Source organism: Elephantulus edwardii, unplaced genomic scaffold, assembly GCF_000299155.1.
Source record: "Elephantulus edwardii isolate Elephantulus edwardi_28Jun2011 unplaced genomic scaffold, EleEdw1.0 scaffold00316, whole genome shotgun sequence".
NCBI classification, from domain to species: Eukaryota; Metazoa; Chordata; class Mammalia; order Macroscelidea; family Macroscelididae; genus Elephantulus; species Elephantulus edwardii.
In genome coordinates, this window is record NW_006400066.1 from 1,936,103 (window position 1) to 1,953,970 (window position 17,868).

General features: G+C 44.2%; 1 protein-coding gene across 1 annotated transcript in view; it reads left to right on the forward strand.

Moving 5' to 3' along the window:
• Window positions 1-8: 8 nt before the first annotated feature.
• The window catches only part of COLEC12 (collectin sub-family member 12), a 294,036-nt gene continuing 276,176 nt past the window's right edge, over window positions 9-17,868 (forward strand). The window contains exon 1 of the mRNA XM_006901296.1: window positions 9-105. Coding sequence (XP_006901358.1) covers window positions 99-105 — 7 coding nt within the window. The 5' untranslated portion in view covers window positions 9-98. The remainder of the gene's footprint in view (window positions 106-17,868) is intronic.

The following is a 17,868-nucleotide window of genomic DNA, read 5'->3' on the forward strand; positions in this document are numbered from 1 at the left end:
GGCCATGGGCGCGCAGTGACCGGCGGCTCCGGGTGGACCTCCTTGAGCGCGGCGCTCGCGCGGAGCTCCCTGGCTGGTGGTGCGCCTCGTCCGTCACCATGAAAGGTAGGACGAGCAGCGGGCTTCGCGAGCGCGCGGGGCGACACTGCACCTCGTCTCTCCTTGGAGTGGTGCGTGGACACTTGGGCGCTCTCCGACTCTGACGTCGGGCACTAGAGGGAAGCCAGCGGTTGGGGCTTTTAAACGTGCACGTCTTCCTCCTCCTCGTCATGTAGTTGGAAAAGTAGTTTGAAGTTCTAAATCGTTGTTTACGGATTCCAGCTTCCAACTTTTTTAATTGAAAAAATATGCCGAGGAGAGTGGAGGGACGAGAATTCCTGCAGGTCCGCTCTCTGCGCTCTGGCCCGGGTCCCTTTCCTTTCTCGTCGGTGCTGGTCTCTGTCCGAGAACTGGCCGTGCGGCGCCCGGTGTTTCTAGGGGACTCGAGATGGCCCCAGCGCGCGCCCCACATCTGGTAGTAATTAGGTGCCCGCGGAGTGCAGCTGGCTCGGGACGTGCATTTGGCATCTTTCTCTGAAAAGTCCACGGACTGGAAAATAACTGCTTTTCACTTTACACGCCCTGCGTGTGACCACCTGGGGGGTTGGCGAGCCCACGTGCGCTCAGGGGGTGACGCGCGCCTTCCCGTCCCCCGGGTAGTGCTCTCTTGCAGGAGGATTTAAGAACTCTGGACACTTAAAGAACCACGAAGAGAGGGGCTTTTCCGGGAAGCCTTCTGTTTCGTGGAAACACGGAGATTTGTCAGCAGAATCCTGATTTATAAGTGAGATCGAGAACTACTATCACGGGGCATCCCAGTCCTTTAAGGGTGCGGCCAGAGTGGTGTTTACTGGAGGCTCCAGTTCTCGATTTTGTGCCAGGATAACGGGTTTCAGTACGTGCACAGACTGGGCTCAAGGCTAGAGTTGGATACCAAGTGCGGGAGTCTTCCCTGGCCCACGGGCCAGGGCCAGGCTGCTGTCCGAGGGAGGCGCCCGGGAGCCCCACGTGCTTGGAAAGTAATTTGTGGCTCTGGAAGCCTCCTCTGAAAGGCTGTTCTCTCTGAACTGTCCGAGTGATAATGTCCAGCCAGTGAGCACATTCCCAGTGCATTTGCCAACCCCAGGATGAGGAGGTGGAGGGTGGTGGGAAGCTAAACTTAAGGTGACAAGTTCTGGTCCTTGGGAAAGAGAAGTTTCTGGCCAGAGAACTACAAAAAAATGAAGGTATTTCTTCTCTCTCCACCTCAGTTTCTCATTTCTCATTTTACATGTTGGTGAACACACCCTGGCTTTGATTAAAGGAGCTTCCCCAGGGAGGAAGGCATTCCTAGGGCTAAAAGGCATTCCTAGGGCTCAGCTCCTATCATTTCAGCCAGAGGTGGTCTTATCTTTGCAGGCCTTTGAGGCCAGTAGTTTTTGAACTCTTGGGAAGATAAACCACGAATTCAATTTACCAACTCCCACTGGAGTTTCTAAGCCCTGAAAATCTTGTTGTGCTTCTGAAGAGATAAATGACTTACATATCCTTGGCTGTTTTTCAGTATTATTAATTTAAGTCTGCAATTGGAAAATACAACTATAAACGTCAAACATAGTTCTGTGAGATTTACTGTGTTCTCTGGGCCAGCCTGAGACCATCCCTGGAGAAAGCTCTTGGCTTCCTAGCCCCCCTCCCCTGCACCCACCTCTGCAGTTTGGACACTCCTAAGTGCCCCCCGCCCCCACTGTCCTTGGGTGGTAGTGGTGAGAGAATGAGGGATGATGATGATGATGATGATGGGGAAATGGTGGACTTCTGGATAGAATTCCTAGTTACTTTCAAAATGAAAATATTCCAAAAGAAGATTGCTTACCAACTGTTACCACATAATTTGCATCCGTTTGGATGGTTGGGAGAGAGGGAAGGAACAGAAATAATTTTTTTTGGAACACCAGTCCCTGGGTGGTACAAGCAGTTGGCCTATTACTGCTAACCTATAAAAGGTTAGTGGTTTGAACTCACTCAGCAGCTGAAAGGGGAAAAAGGGTTTGGTGATAGGCTTTCTTAAGATAAATGCTAATGTGACAGGCTTTCCTAAGATATAAGCCCTATGCAGCAGTTTTACTCTTACCATGTAGCTTGCTGTGAGTTTGAATCGACTTATTGGCAGTAAGTTTAGTTTTGCCCTTGTGTCCCCATGAGCCATGGCTGCTGCGAGTAACAAGTGCCAGCCACAGTGACAGGATTCTCTACAACCCTATGAGGTAGAGGTATTAACACCCACACCTCTGGGTGCCCCAAATCGTGAAGCAGTTGACTCTGAAAAGCTGGCCTAAAGAACTCAGCCAGAACTCTGCCTTGAAAGGCCTTTTAAAACGTCACAGCTTGAAAATCCCGTGGAACAGTTTTAATCTGTACAGGTGGGATCCCCTTGGATCTGAATTGACTTGATGACAACTAACAGCGTTATAGAGATGGAAACTGAGTCTAGATGAAATAAGAACTGGCAACAAAAAGATGATAAAATCTGTTAAGGGACTTAGATCTACAATTTATAGACTACTCCCATCTCAACCCAAACAAAATGGGCACAGATATTAATAGACACTTCACCAAAGAGGACATTCAGATGGCAAACACACACATGAAGGTATGTTCAAAATCCTTAGCTATCAGAGAGACACAAATCAAAACAACTATGTGATATTATCTCACCCCAGCAACAATAGCAGAGTTCAACAGGGAGCTCTGGTGGCCTAGTGGCAAGAAGCTGCACTGCAATCCTAGCGGTATATGGTTTGAATCCACCAGGAGCTTTGCTGGAGAAGGAGGGGCAATCTCCTTCTGTACCAATCAGATCAAACTTGATTGTACATACACACACACACAAAATAATTTTAAAAAGACTCCCCACCGCCCAAAGAAAACCCCATAATAGCAAAGTTCAACAGGGAAGCAAACAGCAAATGCTGGCAAGGTTGTGGAGACATCAGAACTCTCATTCACTGCTGGTGGGAGTGTAAAATGGTATTTCCACTATGCAAAGAGGTATGGCGCTTTCTCAAAAAGTTGGAGCGAGAAATACCATTTGATCCAGCACATCCACTACTGGGAATATGTGCTAAAGGAACCAGAGCTATGACTCAAACACATGCTGCATTATTCACACTAGTAAAGAAATAGAAGCTACCCAAGTTGACTCATTCAACAAATGAATGGATAGAAAACTAAGATACATTCACACAGTGGAATATTATGCGCATTGAAAAACAGAGATCTCGTAATGCATTACACAACATGGGGAAACCTGGAGGACATTATGCTGAGAGAAATATCTCAGTCACGAAAAGACAAATACTGAATATCACTGCTGTTATAAAATGGAACAGACATGAGGGAATTGGGGAGATAATGGGAAAAGAGTGGATAACTAATGAATACTGCATTAGATCACGTGAGAGGAAGAACTGTCCAAAAGGAATATATGATTGTTGTTATGTACTATCAAGTTGTTTGAGCCTCATAGAAACCCTATGTACAATAATTCTGAAGCCTCCCCTATCTTGAGCCTGTCTCACTGATTCCCAACACATCTAACCCTTTTACCCCAGTAATTGTGTCAGTCTATCTCATCCAGAGTCCTCCTTCCCTGCACTGTACCTTCACCCTTCCAAGCATGATGTCCTCCAACGACTGGTCCCTTCTGGCCTTGTGCCCAAAGAATGTGAGAGGGAGCTTCAAAATTGTTGCCTTCAAAGAGAAACAAGCTTCAAAATTGTTGCCTTCAAAGAGAAACTTGGTTTCACCCTTTCCAAAACACACTGTTCTCTTGGTCCATGGAAGGTTCAGTACTCTTCTCCAGCACCACAACTCAAAGGCATTGATTCTTCTTCGGCCATCCTTAGTCATTATCCAGCTCTCTGATGCACAGCAAGTAACTGCAAAGACCATGGCTTAGATCTGGAGCACCTTAGTCTCTAGACTGATATCATTGCTCCTCAGAACTCTGGAGAGGTCCCTGACAGCAGATTCCCCAGTGCAGTTCATCTTTTGATTTCCTGACGGCTGGTGCCAAAAAATATTAATTGTAGATCTGACCAAGCTGAAATTGTTAACAACCTCAATCATTTCTCCATCTATCATAGTGGTGCCAGTTGGCCCACTAGTGAGAAGCTTTGTCTTCTTGATGTTGAGCTTCAACCCATATTGAAGACTACAGTCTTTGATTCTCTGCATCAAGCTTTTCATATCCTCATTTTCAGCTATCAAGGTTGTGTCATCTGCATAACACAGATATATGATTAGACATTATATGTATGACAACAATCTGGAACAACATGTGCATTACATGGAAGGCCGGGAGGGGGAGAAGGAAGGGGGAAGAAAATGTGCAACAACCTAAAAAAATTCAAATGAAACATTTTTTTATGTTTAAAAAGAGAGAGAAAGAAATATGATAAACATCTAAAGATAATCTCTACTGGTTTCTCTGTTGAGGGGAACCACTTCGCATACATGATACAGTTGCTTTTGATAGAAGAAAGGAGAATCTCAGGCAATTTAAATAGTTAACTAATTGCAGTTGGTGAAGAAGCCAGGAAAAGATGAAGTCAGATAGCTGGACACAAGACCTCTGAAGCCAACCACAGAGAACATTCCTAGGGGAAAGGAAAAGCTGTTTGCAGCGAATGGCAGTGTTTGCAAGTGGTGACCCACCCAGGAGCAAATGGCAGTAGGTTTGCACAGTTCTTAACTCAACTGTGCTTCAGAAAGCCCATATTTCATTAGAATGTCACTTTTCTAAGTGATAGAAGTTAAGGACAAATTTTGCAAATGCTTGAAACGAAAAGTTCCTTAGTAATACAGCCAAAAGCAAATAGCTCATGCGTGAGTCAGATGTCGTTCTATGGTAGCTATCTGGCGTTTTGATTCTGATGCTGAAAACTTGGGCATGCCTGGCTTTAGTACTAGCCCAGGTTCCTAAACCCTGATCTACCGTGAGCCACAGCGCCACCTATCTGTTATGGCCAGCAAACATCTGTCTCTTCGTACTCTCCTGTCCCTGGAGTCACAAGTACCAAAATATGTAATAAATATTTTTACATAACATCATAATATATTTTTCCAGAAGAAAATTATTACTTGCCTGTTGTTGCAATACTTGAAGTATTCCAAATTTATTAAAACAGTTTGTTTTCATTTATTTCTGATTTTTTTCAGTTAGTTGTACTGCACCATAAATCTCATGGTTTCTGGATGAGAGTTCACATTCTTTATGATGGAATCAGAGCCCCCTGGGTTGAGTGTGCCATCACTAAATCACACTCTACTTGTGAGATTCCGTACAGCTGCACTTATTGCCTAAAAGACTTCTCAAAACAACCACCACGCCACAGGACCTCAGAGGTCTAAACCACTGTTCTGATTTCACACAGGGAGGAGACTGGCACATAAAAACATAGTGTTCAGCTACATGTCTTTGTGCTTTCATATATAATAAACATTTCTGGAATAGTTTTTAAACGTAATCCTTTAAAATGGTACTGCTCAGCGGTGTCCTTCTCCCCCTGTTGATCTGGGTCAGCCTCCTTACTTCTCAGTGTCTTTCCAAGGTTCCCTGCACTTAACTGGAATAAGCAAACAAAGTGGGAAGTGGCAGCGACATTCAGCATGGAGGGAGTAATGTTTTCTGGGGGCAAAAGATAACAAAATCAGGCTGCTTTCGGAATCCACTGCCCTTTGTCGGGAAGGCCAATTTACAGTCTAATTATACTTTGATTCCATACTACTTTGGGGATGCTTGAGATTCTTAATCTGGGGTTTAATTATTGCTAAGTATAGATACTGTCTGTGGTCACCCATGCAGTTTCCTGAGGTGGTTCCCATGCTCTTGCTGAACTCAGCTGCCGGTAATAAGAAAAGCTGGCAGATGACAGCTTTCAAGTTTTGGCTCAAGTGGGTATCTGATTTTCCTAATGAATACTTATTTTCATGAATATATTATTTCAGAACAGCTGATGTCAGTGGAAATTAAATGGCTCTTGAAGCATTGACTTTTAAACCAGAAAACAGACATTTGAGTTTTGTGATAAAGTATTATGTGGCCTAGTAGGAAGAAACTTCTCTGCAATCACAAAGGCACTTTGTTCGAATCCACCAGCTGCTCTGCAGGAAAAGGAGGAATAGTTACCTATCGTGTGATTTATTGTCTCTGAAAACCTGCTGGTGGATTAGCTTTGTGTCCGTTCCCACTTGACAGTACACAACAACAACAAGAATAGGGTAAGATTAGGGAGCTCTAGTAGCCTAGTGGTCTGAAGCTGTGCTGCAATTCCAAAGGCAAAGTGTTTGAATCCACAAGCTGCTCCATGAGAGTAAGGTGGGCAGTTTCCTCCTGTGTGATGAACTGTCTCTGAAAACCTACTGGTGGGTCAGCTATGGCTCTGTTTCAACTCGAAAGTACACAACAGGATAAGATAGTCTCTCAGGGAGGCATGGATTTCTCCTCAGGGTGGGAAGACAGGGTGGGGACTTCAGCAGCCCTCAGTGGTGGAAGAGCCCAGTGTTCATGCCAGGTGGTGGGTATCAAGCTTGTGGTCTGAGATGGAGCCATGTAGTGAACAGAACTGGCCAGGTGGGTCCAAGATGCGTGAGGTCTTTGAGCCCATTGTCTGTAGAGAGTATCCTACCTATGGAGTGGGCTTCACCAGTCTGGTCTCATTCTTTCCAGCCTCTGCTTGTCAGCCTCTCCAGAGGCATGGGTTCTCATAGCTTCCAGAGTTCCTGCCCAGGCTGTGAGGCAGTACACAGGGTACTGGGGTTTGTGTTCTCTGTCATCTTATTGTTGTTGTTGTTGTTATGTGCCATTGAGTCACTTGCAATTCACAGTGACCCTATGTACAAGAGCCCTAAACCCTGCTCTATCCTGTGCCAACCTCATTCTCTCCAACACCTACTCCCACTACCGCAATCACTGAGTCGATCCATCTCATTGAGGGTCTTCCTCTCCAGCACTGTCCCTCCACTCTCTCAAGCATGATGTCCCTCTCCAAGAAATGGCCCCTCCTTGCAACATTCCCAAAGTATGTCAGACGAAGCTTTAGAATCCTTGACTCCAAGGAGCACTCCGGCTTCCCCTTCTCCAGGACAAACCTGTTTGTCTCCTAGCAGTCCATAGTATATTCAACACTCTTCTCCAGCACCACAGCTCAAAGACATCATTTCTCTTTCTATCATCCCTAGTCACTGTCCAACTCTCCGATGCATAGCACACAACTGCAGACTATAGCCTGAGTCAGGTGCACCTTAGTCTGATGTCGTTGCTCTTCAGTACTCTTTAGAGGTCCCTGACAACTGACTTTCTCAGTGCAGTTTGTCTCTTGATTTCCTATCTGCTGGTACCAAGAGTGTTGACTGTGGAGCCAAACAAACTAAAACTGTTAGGTATCTCAATCTCTTCACCATCCATACTGATTCTGGCAATTGGCCCAGTGGTGAGAATCTTTGTTTAATAATGTTGAGCTTCAATCCGTATTGAAGGCTACAGTCCTTGACCTTCTGCAGCAAGCGCTTCAGGTCCTCCATCCCACCCAGATGATCTGTTCTGCATACAGATTGAAAAAATATGGAGACAGAATACATCCCTAGCGGACCCCCTTCCCAATATTGAACCATGCAGTGTCTCCTTGCTCTGTTCTGACGACTGCCTCTTGGTCCAAGTATAGGTTTCACATAAGCACAATCAAATGTTCTGGGATTCCCGTTCTTCTCAGGTATGACTAATGGGCCACTTAATACCCACACTTTAATTTTCCTCTTTGATCAAAGGAGGTGCTTACTGAAAAGTCCCTGCATGGCGCACATGGTTTGAGCTCTGCTCGCTCACACATTGCCATGGGGTCAGAACCCACTCATAACTGACCCTTTGGTGGTATCTGAGGCTGTAGATCACACAAGAAGAGATTTTACTTCTCTCTCCCAAGGAGCAGCCAGTGGGTTCTGACCACCAGAGGGGCTTGGCCTTTTAATCAAGAGGGCGGCACCCTACTAACCTTCAAGTTGGTGGCTTGAGCCTCCTCAGGGTGCTGAGGGAGGAAAACCCGCCACTCTGCATCTGTAAAGATCACAGGCACAAAGTCCCTGTGGACCTGTTTTGTTATGGCTGAGTAGCTGACCCTCCACCGGTTTTCAGAGCAGTAAATCATACAGGAGGAGATTGTGCATCTTTGTCCTGCAGCCAGTGAATTTGATCCAAGTGCTCCTGGGATGGCAGCACAGTTCGTTAATACTGTAGCAAATGGAGTCACCATGAATCAGAATTGACTTAGTGGCAATGTTGAGGTTTTGGGTTTCACTCCCCAGCCCCTGACCCTGTTTTAACATTTATCTGCTATAGTTGGTATCATAATTCTTAGGCTCAGAAAGGTTGCAGTAACTTGTGTGAGGGCACCTAGCTAGTCAGTAAGAGAATTGGTGTTTGAACTCAGGACACTCTGATTCCAGATTCTGCAAGTTAAACCATTAGTTGATGCTCCCTTCTAACCACTTTTGACAAATTCATTGTTATTGTATTTCTGTTACATGCTATCTGCATGCCATGTTCTGCTCATGAGGGCCTTATCATCATAAATACCTCACCTCAAAGCTGGGAGTCACTGACAGTTCTTCTGATAGCCATCGGAAGAGACTCAAACCTAGTGTCATAGAGTCGATTCCAACTTATGTGAACCTCATGTGTTATAGGGTGACTGCTCCACGGAAGGATTTGACTGTAATATTTTTGGAGGCACATACCATGCATTACTTCTTTGGCACCTCTGGGTGGCTTCTGACTGTAGTCTTTTAAGTTAGTCAACTGAAACTCTTAACTCATTGCCAGCAAGCTGGAAACAACTCGTAACTGACTCTCCAGTGCGTTTTCAGAGGCTGTCAATTGCACAGGTAATGAAGCTTCATCTCACATACTTGGGGAATATTAGTAGAGGCTGTTCCTTGAAAAGAGACATCATGCTTGAAAAGGTAGAGGGTCAGAGGAAGAGATAGATTGATACAGTGATTGCTGCAAAGTGCTCAGGTATATTAGAGATGGTGAGATGGCACAGGACAGGACAGGGTTCAGATGATTTGTTATTCATAGAGTCACTATAAATTGTACTTTACTCAGTGGCACCCTATAAGAAGTTGCATGGGAGAAGATTGTGTGTCTTTCTCCCACAGAGCAGTTGGTGGATTGAACTGTGGGCGTCGGGGCTGGCCAGGCAACTCCCTACCCACTAGGCCAGTGGTCGAGTGCAAACCCAGGAAACTTGGAAGAGACTCTAGACAGGAACTTACCAAAGATGAAGCAGATTCCAGGGTGGCTATCCTGCATGTGATTTATCTCTTGGAAGTCTTTGCTTATGGCTGATAAAGCGACTGTGGACAGCCCCATGTCACCATCATTTCAAAAAGCAGCCCTTGTACTAGTCTTGCCGCTGACGGGCTTGCCAAGAGATAGCGAAACATTATCGGAAGCGCCATTTTCAAGGACAGACGGTAACTCCCAGTGGATGATCAGTACAGAGGATAATAATAAATAAGCATTTTAAGCAAGTGGCAGCAAGGTTTAGCCCTCCTTCTCAGAAAAATCGCATTCTTGATGGCTGACAGCCCAGTTTTCAACCACACTGAATTTTCAGGGAGGCAACTTTTCAGTCAAGCTGTGATTTGATTTCTTTTTAAGTTAATGATATTTGAAGAGCCAAAACCAACACAGTACCTTGAAAAAACCCCGCTGATTGCCTTATGGACCTTTGTAATTATATAATGGTGAAAACCAATGTAAATAAAAATGTGTGTGTATCTCTCTCTCTGTCTCTCTCTCCCTCCTTTATTGCCATCATGTCAAGTCAGAGCCAACTCACAGCTGACTCTCCTTTGGGTTTCTAAGGCTATAAATCTCAGGGGAGGATCTTGCCAGTCTCCCTCAAATTAAGATTCTAAGGGAATTCTGGGAACTCTCGCACTTTGGGTTTAGAATGAAGAGTCATTTTTTATTAAAAATATTTTAGTGTTTTTCAACATAAAAGAAGACTTAAGTTTATTTGACTTAGATATTTAAATGTGAGGGAATTGCACTGGGAACCCAAAGGCAGCTCCTCTCTAGGAGTTCAATTCTGCCAGCAGCTTCTTAGGAGTAAGAGGAGCCTTCCTCTCTGGTGTGATTTACAGCCTCTGGAAGCCACTGCAGGGTCAGCTATGAGTTCATGTCAGCCAGACGTCAACAAGTTTGGTTTTGTTGGATTTAGTTTGGTTTTTGTGTTAAGCCAGATTCTTTAATGCTAACTGAAGACACGGAAATCACTGTGAGTATCCACGAGCCTGACTGATTGTGTTGTGGTGTTCTGTTGAGTCATCTGTGACTCACAGTGACCCTGTGTACAATAGCCCTGAACCCTGCCCTATCCTGAGCCAGTCTCATTGTCTCTGGCACACCTAATAGCATTTCTCCAGTCACTGAGTCAATCCATCTCATCCTGGGTCTTCCTGTCCTGTGCTGTCCTTCCACCCTTCCAAGCATGATTGGACGTTTGCTATTCTGAATGAAATACCACCTGGTCATTTATTCTGTGAAAGTAGCTTCATTTCTTTGTGTTTGAGCTCCCTTAACCAGCAGCTGTTGAATCAAATCGACCCTGTGGCAACCCCATGTGACTTGCAGTAGAACTCTGCCTCATGAGTTCTCGGAGGTTGATTTTTCAGAATCGATTGCCAGCACTTTCTTTCAGGATAACTCATGAGTGAACTCAAACTTCCAGCCTTTCCATTTGCAGCCTGCCACATGTGCATCACTGAGGGCTTCCCTTAGGGAATAGGTGGTGTTAATAACACTATTATTTAAATAAAGAGCATGCCAACTTAAAAGTACCTAATACATGCTTTAAGCTATGGTTGTAGCAATTTATTGAAATGTCTTACTATGTCATAATCCCAGGTGCTAAAGCTGATAATGTGTGTTGTGAAGAGTGTAGGCTCTGATCCAGAGAGTCTGGCTTTGATTCCTGGACCTTGTCCCATCATAGCCACCAGGAGCCTTGCAGGTTGCTGTGATGGTGAACAGGATCCAGCAGACCTTCTAAGTTCAGATAGACTAGGAAGAAAGGCCTGGCAATCTACTCCCACATAGCAGCCAGTGCAGAAGTTATGAATCACAGTGATTCAGTTTAAAACCAGTTATGGGGGTGATGTAAGACCAGGCAGTGCTTTTTCTGTTTCACATGGGTTCTCCTTGAGCTGGGGCTGACTGGACAGCAGCCGATGACAACAGTATGCATGTCTTAACTAGCATGTGTCTCATTGGTATTGTTAATTTTCATTACCCACTGCCATGGAGTTGTTCCAACTCAGGGTGATCCTCCATCCAGTTTCTGAGGTGGTAAATCTTATGACAGGAGACTGCCTGCCATTTGCCCACAAAGTAACTGGTGGATTTCAACAGTTTTCCATTACTTTTTGTTGTGTACTGTTGAGTTGGAACTGACCCATAGTTGACCCTCTGGCAGGTTTTCAGAGGCAGTTATTCCAACATACCAGTCGCATGGGAGGAGAGTCCATCTTTCCGCTGCAGAGCAGCAGGTGGCCTTGACCCACATGCCTTCAGGATTGCAGCACATCTTCTTGCTACTAGGCCACCAGCCCAGCCCAATATGTGATGTGATATGCCACACCTCTCTGGCAGTTCAAATCCAGCAGCAGTTCCCATGCGATTCATAGCTTGGGAAATTTAATGGAAGGTCAAGTATGAATTGGTTCCAAGTCCAAAGCAATGAGAGAGACTATTAAGTGATTTCAAAACAAGATGGAAGTATCAGTTTGATTTTTTTTTTAAACCAAAAACTATTTGATTCTTTCTGGCTCCACAGTCAACACTCTTGGCACCAGCAGCCAGGAAATTAAAAGACATACTGTGATGGGAAAGTCTGCTATAGAGACCTCGCCAAAATATTGAAGAACAGTGGTGTCACTCTGGAAACTAAGGTGAGCCTGATACAGGCCATGGTCTTTGCAGTCACTTGTTATGCATCAGAGAGCTGGACAGTGACTAGGGAGGATAGAAGGAAAGTTGATGCTTTTGAGCTGTGGTGTTGGAGAAGAGTATTGACTATACCATGGACTGCTAAGAAGACAGGTTCATCCTAGAGAGGCTTAAACCTTGGAGGCAAGGATTCTGAAGCTTCGTCTGACATATTTTGGGAATATTGCAAGGAGGGACCAGTCCTTGGAAAGGGACATCATGCTTGGGAGCATGGAGGAGAACAGCACAGGAGAGGAAGACCCTCTATGAGGTGTATTGATTCAGTGACTGAGGTAATGGGTATGTTGGAGACAGTGAGGTTGGCACAGGATAGAGCAGGGTTTAGTGCTGTTGTACATAGGGTCGCTGTGAGTCACAGGCAACTCAACAGCACATAACAAAAACAAGCATTTGTGCCGCTACAGAAATGGATAGTATTGGTTTATCTTTGCTTATGAAAGACCTCTTTGAGGCCTTTCGAGGGCCCTTGTAAAATGTGCAGCAGGGATTCAAGTCGCTGTCGTGATTCTTTTATTAAGATGCCTGTGTGAGAGCTGCTGCCACTCCTAAGAGAAGGCAAAGCACCTTATCCCCTATGTGGTTACTCATGAGAACGATGCATGTTTTACTAGGTCTTGAGTGTTGTGTCCATGGCTTACTTCTCCCCCCCCATTATCTTTTTTTTTAATTGGGAAAAACATATTGGGGGTACAAGGAGGTGAGGGTTGGGGGCAGAAGGTTGAAGATGGACCAGGATGCAATTGCAGAACTGCACAGTTTGGAAATGCACAGTGAAGGAAATGATGAGGATCCTGTGGGGACCAGATGCTACAGAGGAATGACAAGCATTTTCTACGTGGCTTACTTTTTAAGTTGTTGAGGTTGGTAAATGGCTGTGGGAAAGCTGGTTTAGCTACTGCTGCCAACCTACGAGGGAGTGCTGGTGGTGTTATGAGGTCTGTAGGGAGTGGCACCCCTCACCCAACTGCCACTTCTCTCTCACAGTTCAAATCCACTTATTGACTCTGTGGGAGAAAGATAGGCAATCTCTTCCCATGCAATTCATAGCCTACAAAACCCAATGGAGGAGCAGCTATGAGCTGATTCCAACTTCACAGCAATAAGTTTGACCAGCCCAAGAAGGAGCTCTGGTGGTACAGTGGTGAAAGATTTGTTGGCCTGCTAATGAACAGGTTAGCAGTTCGAACTCACCAGCCACTCCAGGGAAGAAAGATGAGACAGTCTCCTGTAAATATTTACAGCTTGGGAACTCTATAGGGCAGCTGTACTCTGTCTTGCCAGGTCTGTTAGTCAGAACTGACTCAGTGGCAGTGGAGTAGAGGGGTAACTGACCTCAGGGTAAAGGGAACAAAAATTGCCCCCAATTTTGTGGGGATAAAAAGGAAAGAACAAGCTACTTTATATCTATCCTTTAAAAAAAGTATCTGCTGGGGTTTGGGTTTTTTTTTTATAGTCCTCAGAATCAAAAGTTGTGCCAGAAATGGAAGTCATTTATGTCTTGATAACTTTGACCTAAAACAAACCCCAAACCTTAAAGTGAGTGAAAAAGTGACTGTCTTGTTACAAAACAAAAAATTTGGAAGGCAGTTGTATAATCTAAACAAAGTTCCTGTAATACATTGGAATAATCTCTTAAGTATTTAAAAGGCTCCAAAAGCCTTCATCCATTTGGAAGGGAATGTCCCCGAGCAGTTGAATGGAAGGCAGATCTAGTTACCTCATCAAACATATCCTGAACCCCTTTATTTCACTGCATTGAGCTCATATGCTTGCAGAAATAACTAAGACCTAAAAATTCCAATGGGAGAAAGAAACTATAGAAGGAGCCATGTAAGGTTTTATAATTTACAGTTATAAAACCAGGGCAAATATTACTGATATTACTGTTGGGTGAAATCAAGGTTAAAGAATGTCTTTCTTCCGTTTTTATAGACACAATCTCAAGTATCAAATAGATGCTACAGTGCCAAGTTGCTGAAGCTTGAACTTTCTATGCTAATCAAACGTCCCTGCTCCCAAGTACTCCTCCCCTAAATAGGTTTGAGTGGAACTGTGTGTTTTCTGAAACTGGATGGTTTAAGCACTTTGTACTAAGCCTGGAGGTTTCTGTGTTTCCTGAACGTTCAAGACTTGGGATATTTATTTTAGACTTTATAGAAAAAGAGATGTGGTGATTAATGTAATATGTGTTATGCTGCTAAACTAAAGGTCACTGGTTCTGATCTACTACATGGGAGAAACATGAGAAGTCTTCTTCCATAAAGATTACAGCCTTCTGGAAACCCAAAAGAGGACTGTTATGAATCAGAATTGACTATGACTGGATATAGCACAGTTGTTTGTATTGTTGCCTCCCTTCCTTCAAGTAAATGAGTGTTAATTGTTGTTGTTGTTGTTGTTGTTATGTGCCATTGAGTCTACTGTGACTTATAGTGATTCTGTGAACAATGATTCTGAACTTTGCTCTATCCTGAGCCAATCTCACCATCTCTGATGCACTTGACCGCATTGCCTTAGTCACTGTGTGAATCCAAGACGGTTTCCAGGGTCTTCATCTTCCACATTGACCCACCACCCTTCCAAGCATGATGTCCTTCTCCAAGGACGTGTTCCTGGCAACACGTCCAAAGACAGAGCTTCAAAATCTTTGCCTCCAAGGAGCAGTCCGGTTTCATCCTCTTCAGGACAGACCTGTTTGTTCTCTTGTCAGTCCATGGTGTATGTTCAATACTCTTCTCCAGCATCACAGCTCAAAGACACTGATTTTTCTTCTGTCATCCTTATTCATTTTCCAGCTCTCTGTTGCATGGCAAGTAATTGTGAAGACCATGGCCTGGATCAGGTGCGCCTTAGCCTCTAAACTGGTATCATTGCTCTTTAGCACTCTGAAGAAATCCTTGACAGCAGATTTTCCCAATGCAGTTTGCCTTTTGATTTCCTGACTTGCTGGTGCCAAGGATATTGATTGTGGATCAAAGCAAATTGTTATGTAGCACCCTGAATATGTTGAATATTTTCAGTTGATTAGGTCATTCTCTCCCCATCCACAATGCATGAGATAGGAATTAGTGATCCCATTGTATAGTTGTCAGAGGTTGACATGTGCTTATGTTGTCATTACAAGGTGGACCCAGTCTTCAAACTTAGGTTTTCTTATTCAAAGCCAAGCTTCACAATTCTGTCAGACTCTGGCCTTGGGGAAGAGGTTGTCCAAGGTGTCCATCCTTAGATTTCACAACAACCAAACACATATAGTCAATAAAAAACATAGCAAAAACAAGTGACAGGCATATTACAGGGGTAGTTTCCCACTGACCACATGCTGAACTCTGGCCAGCTGAGAATGGCTGTGGACTCAGGTCCACACAACACTGGGCATTTGGCCCTTGGGTGTAGGGGCACTCTTCTCTCTTGGCAGCTGGGCCTGCTATGGTATAGTGCTGCATGGGGACAGCTTGCAGGAGTGGGTAGAATAGAGGCTGTGCATTTGAAAAAGTTGTTGGACGGTGCTGGTTTGTTTGAACATTAATTACCAGGTGAGAGCTGAGAGTGTTTAAGGGTTGAGCCGTGTGGAGTGCATGCACACAATACTCTGAGCCCAGCTTCTGAAGAGAAATCTAAGTTCGGCTCACCCCCTGTCCATGGCCCTTCTGCTTTTGTTTTGTGCGTTTGTTTTGTTGTATGATGTGGCATTTGTTGAGAACCCACTTTGCATCCGTGACTTCCTGGGTCATACAAGTTCAGGTTGAACTTGGCACTCTGAACCCTCCCATCCCTTTCCTGGCTGTCAGCATCTCTTGAACCTATCTGCTCTTGTCATTTTATCAGGTAGACTTTTATATTGCATCTACATTCTCTGGTTTTGTTTGTCATGCCTTGTGTTTTGGTGAAATCAAAGATGCATATAACTGAAAGAATAAAATGATAATCTAGCTTTATGCTAAAACCCCCAGCAGTTTCCTGATTAATCCTCCTTCATCTCACCATATTCTATTCCCCAGAGACAAGAACTTTATATATATATTTTTTGCTTTTCCTTTGCAATGTATTTCTCTCAGTTATCTACTGTTGCCTAACAAACCATTCAAAAACCTTTGGCTTACACCAACAGCTATTATTTATTTTTTTGAGATTCTGTCATTTGGCCAGAGCTCATTGAGGCTAGTTTGGCAGGAGAAGCTTGTCTCTGCTTTGTGTGGTGTGACATTGGCTGGGCGGGGTGGCTTCATGTTGGGGCATCAGCCAGTGGCTGGGGATTGGCTGGTCACTCGCTCCCTGTGCCGTCTCTTATCTTCCAGGGATTCTCTTTCCCTTGATGGCCTCCTGCCTAGTAGGGTGGTTGGGCCTCTGACAGGGAAACTGACTGCCAAGAAGATGGAAAATAAGCTGAGAGACATTGAAGGGTCAGGCCCAGAAGTTACTCTGTCATATCCACTGGTCAGATCAAATTGCTGGCTCAGAGATTGGTGCCAGATTTCAAAAGAGAAGAAAAATCTCTATCTTTCAGTGAGAAGAAAGACTTGTTGATAGAAGATGAAAACAATGGTTGGTGGCCCCTTATGGAAACAATCCACTGCAACGGACTTAGTTCTTTTTTCTTCTATTTCACTTTAACAGCCCTTGTGGACTCTTCTCACTTTCCTTCCTCCATTCTCCCACTATAGTTCAGTCAAAATCTCCATTGGATTAGTATTCAGCAGACGAATTGCACTGGAAAAATCTGCTGTCAGGGGCCTTTCCAGAGTACTGAAGAGCAGCCATGTCAGTCTAGAGACTAAGGTGCACCTGATCCAGGCCATCATCTTCACAATTACTTGCTATACATTAGAAAGTTGGACAGTGATTAAGGAAGGTAGAAGAAGAATTGCTTTCTTTGAGCTGTGATGCTGGAGAAAAGTACTGACTATACCATGGACTGCTAGGAGAACAAACAAGTTCATCCTGGAGAAGGTGAAGCCAAGCTGCTCCTTGGAGGCAAGGGTATTGAAGCTTCATCTGACATACTTTGGGCATGATACAAGGTGGGGGACACCAGACCTTGGAGAGGGACATGATGCTTGGAAGGGTAGAGGGGCAGTGCAGGGGAGAGGTGTGTCAGAGACAATGAGGTTGGCACAGGATTGAGCAGGATTTCAAACTGTTGTACATAGGGTGGCTATCAGTGGCAAGAAATTTGGTGGCACATAACAACAACAATAACAACAATAACAACAACATTTATATTACTATGACCACATAAAAGTTATTTATAGCTTATTCGTACTTCTTTCTTATGTAACTTTTTGTTTTTTTTCTTGGAGTTATTAATCTTCCCTGTTGTGATTTTATTTGTTGAGTTTCCTATGTTTACCTCATATTTCATTCCTAGAGTCTGTCTCAGTTTTTAACAAATCTCACAAGTTGGTTTCATCATATTAGATGAGACTGTTAAGTTTTGATCCTCCTGAAGAAGTCTTCCCTGGATCACATGAGCCATCTGATTTGGACTATTGTACAGTGGCTATCCTACCTCCTCTATTCACTGCCATTCTGGAAGCTTCCTCGCTTGGATTGGTGCTCTTGTTTTCTGGTTACCCTGTGTCTTTCTAGTTTTACTTCTTTGTTATAAGAAAGCACCAACTCCAATAAAGTCTTGTAAAAACTATGTTGAAGGCACATATTTGGAGATTCTGCAGGTCTGAAAATTACTTAAGTCCACCTAACCATCTAATTGAGAGTGTTCTAGGCTGTATATGTATATTTGTATATACATTATGTATATACATATATGTATA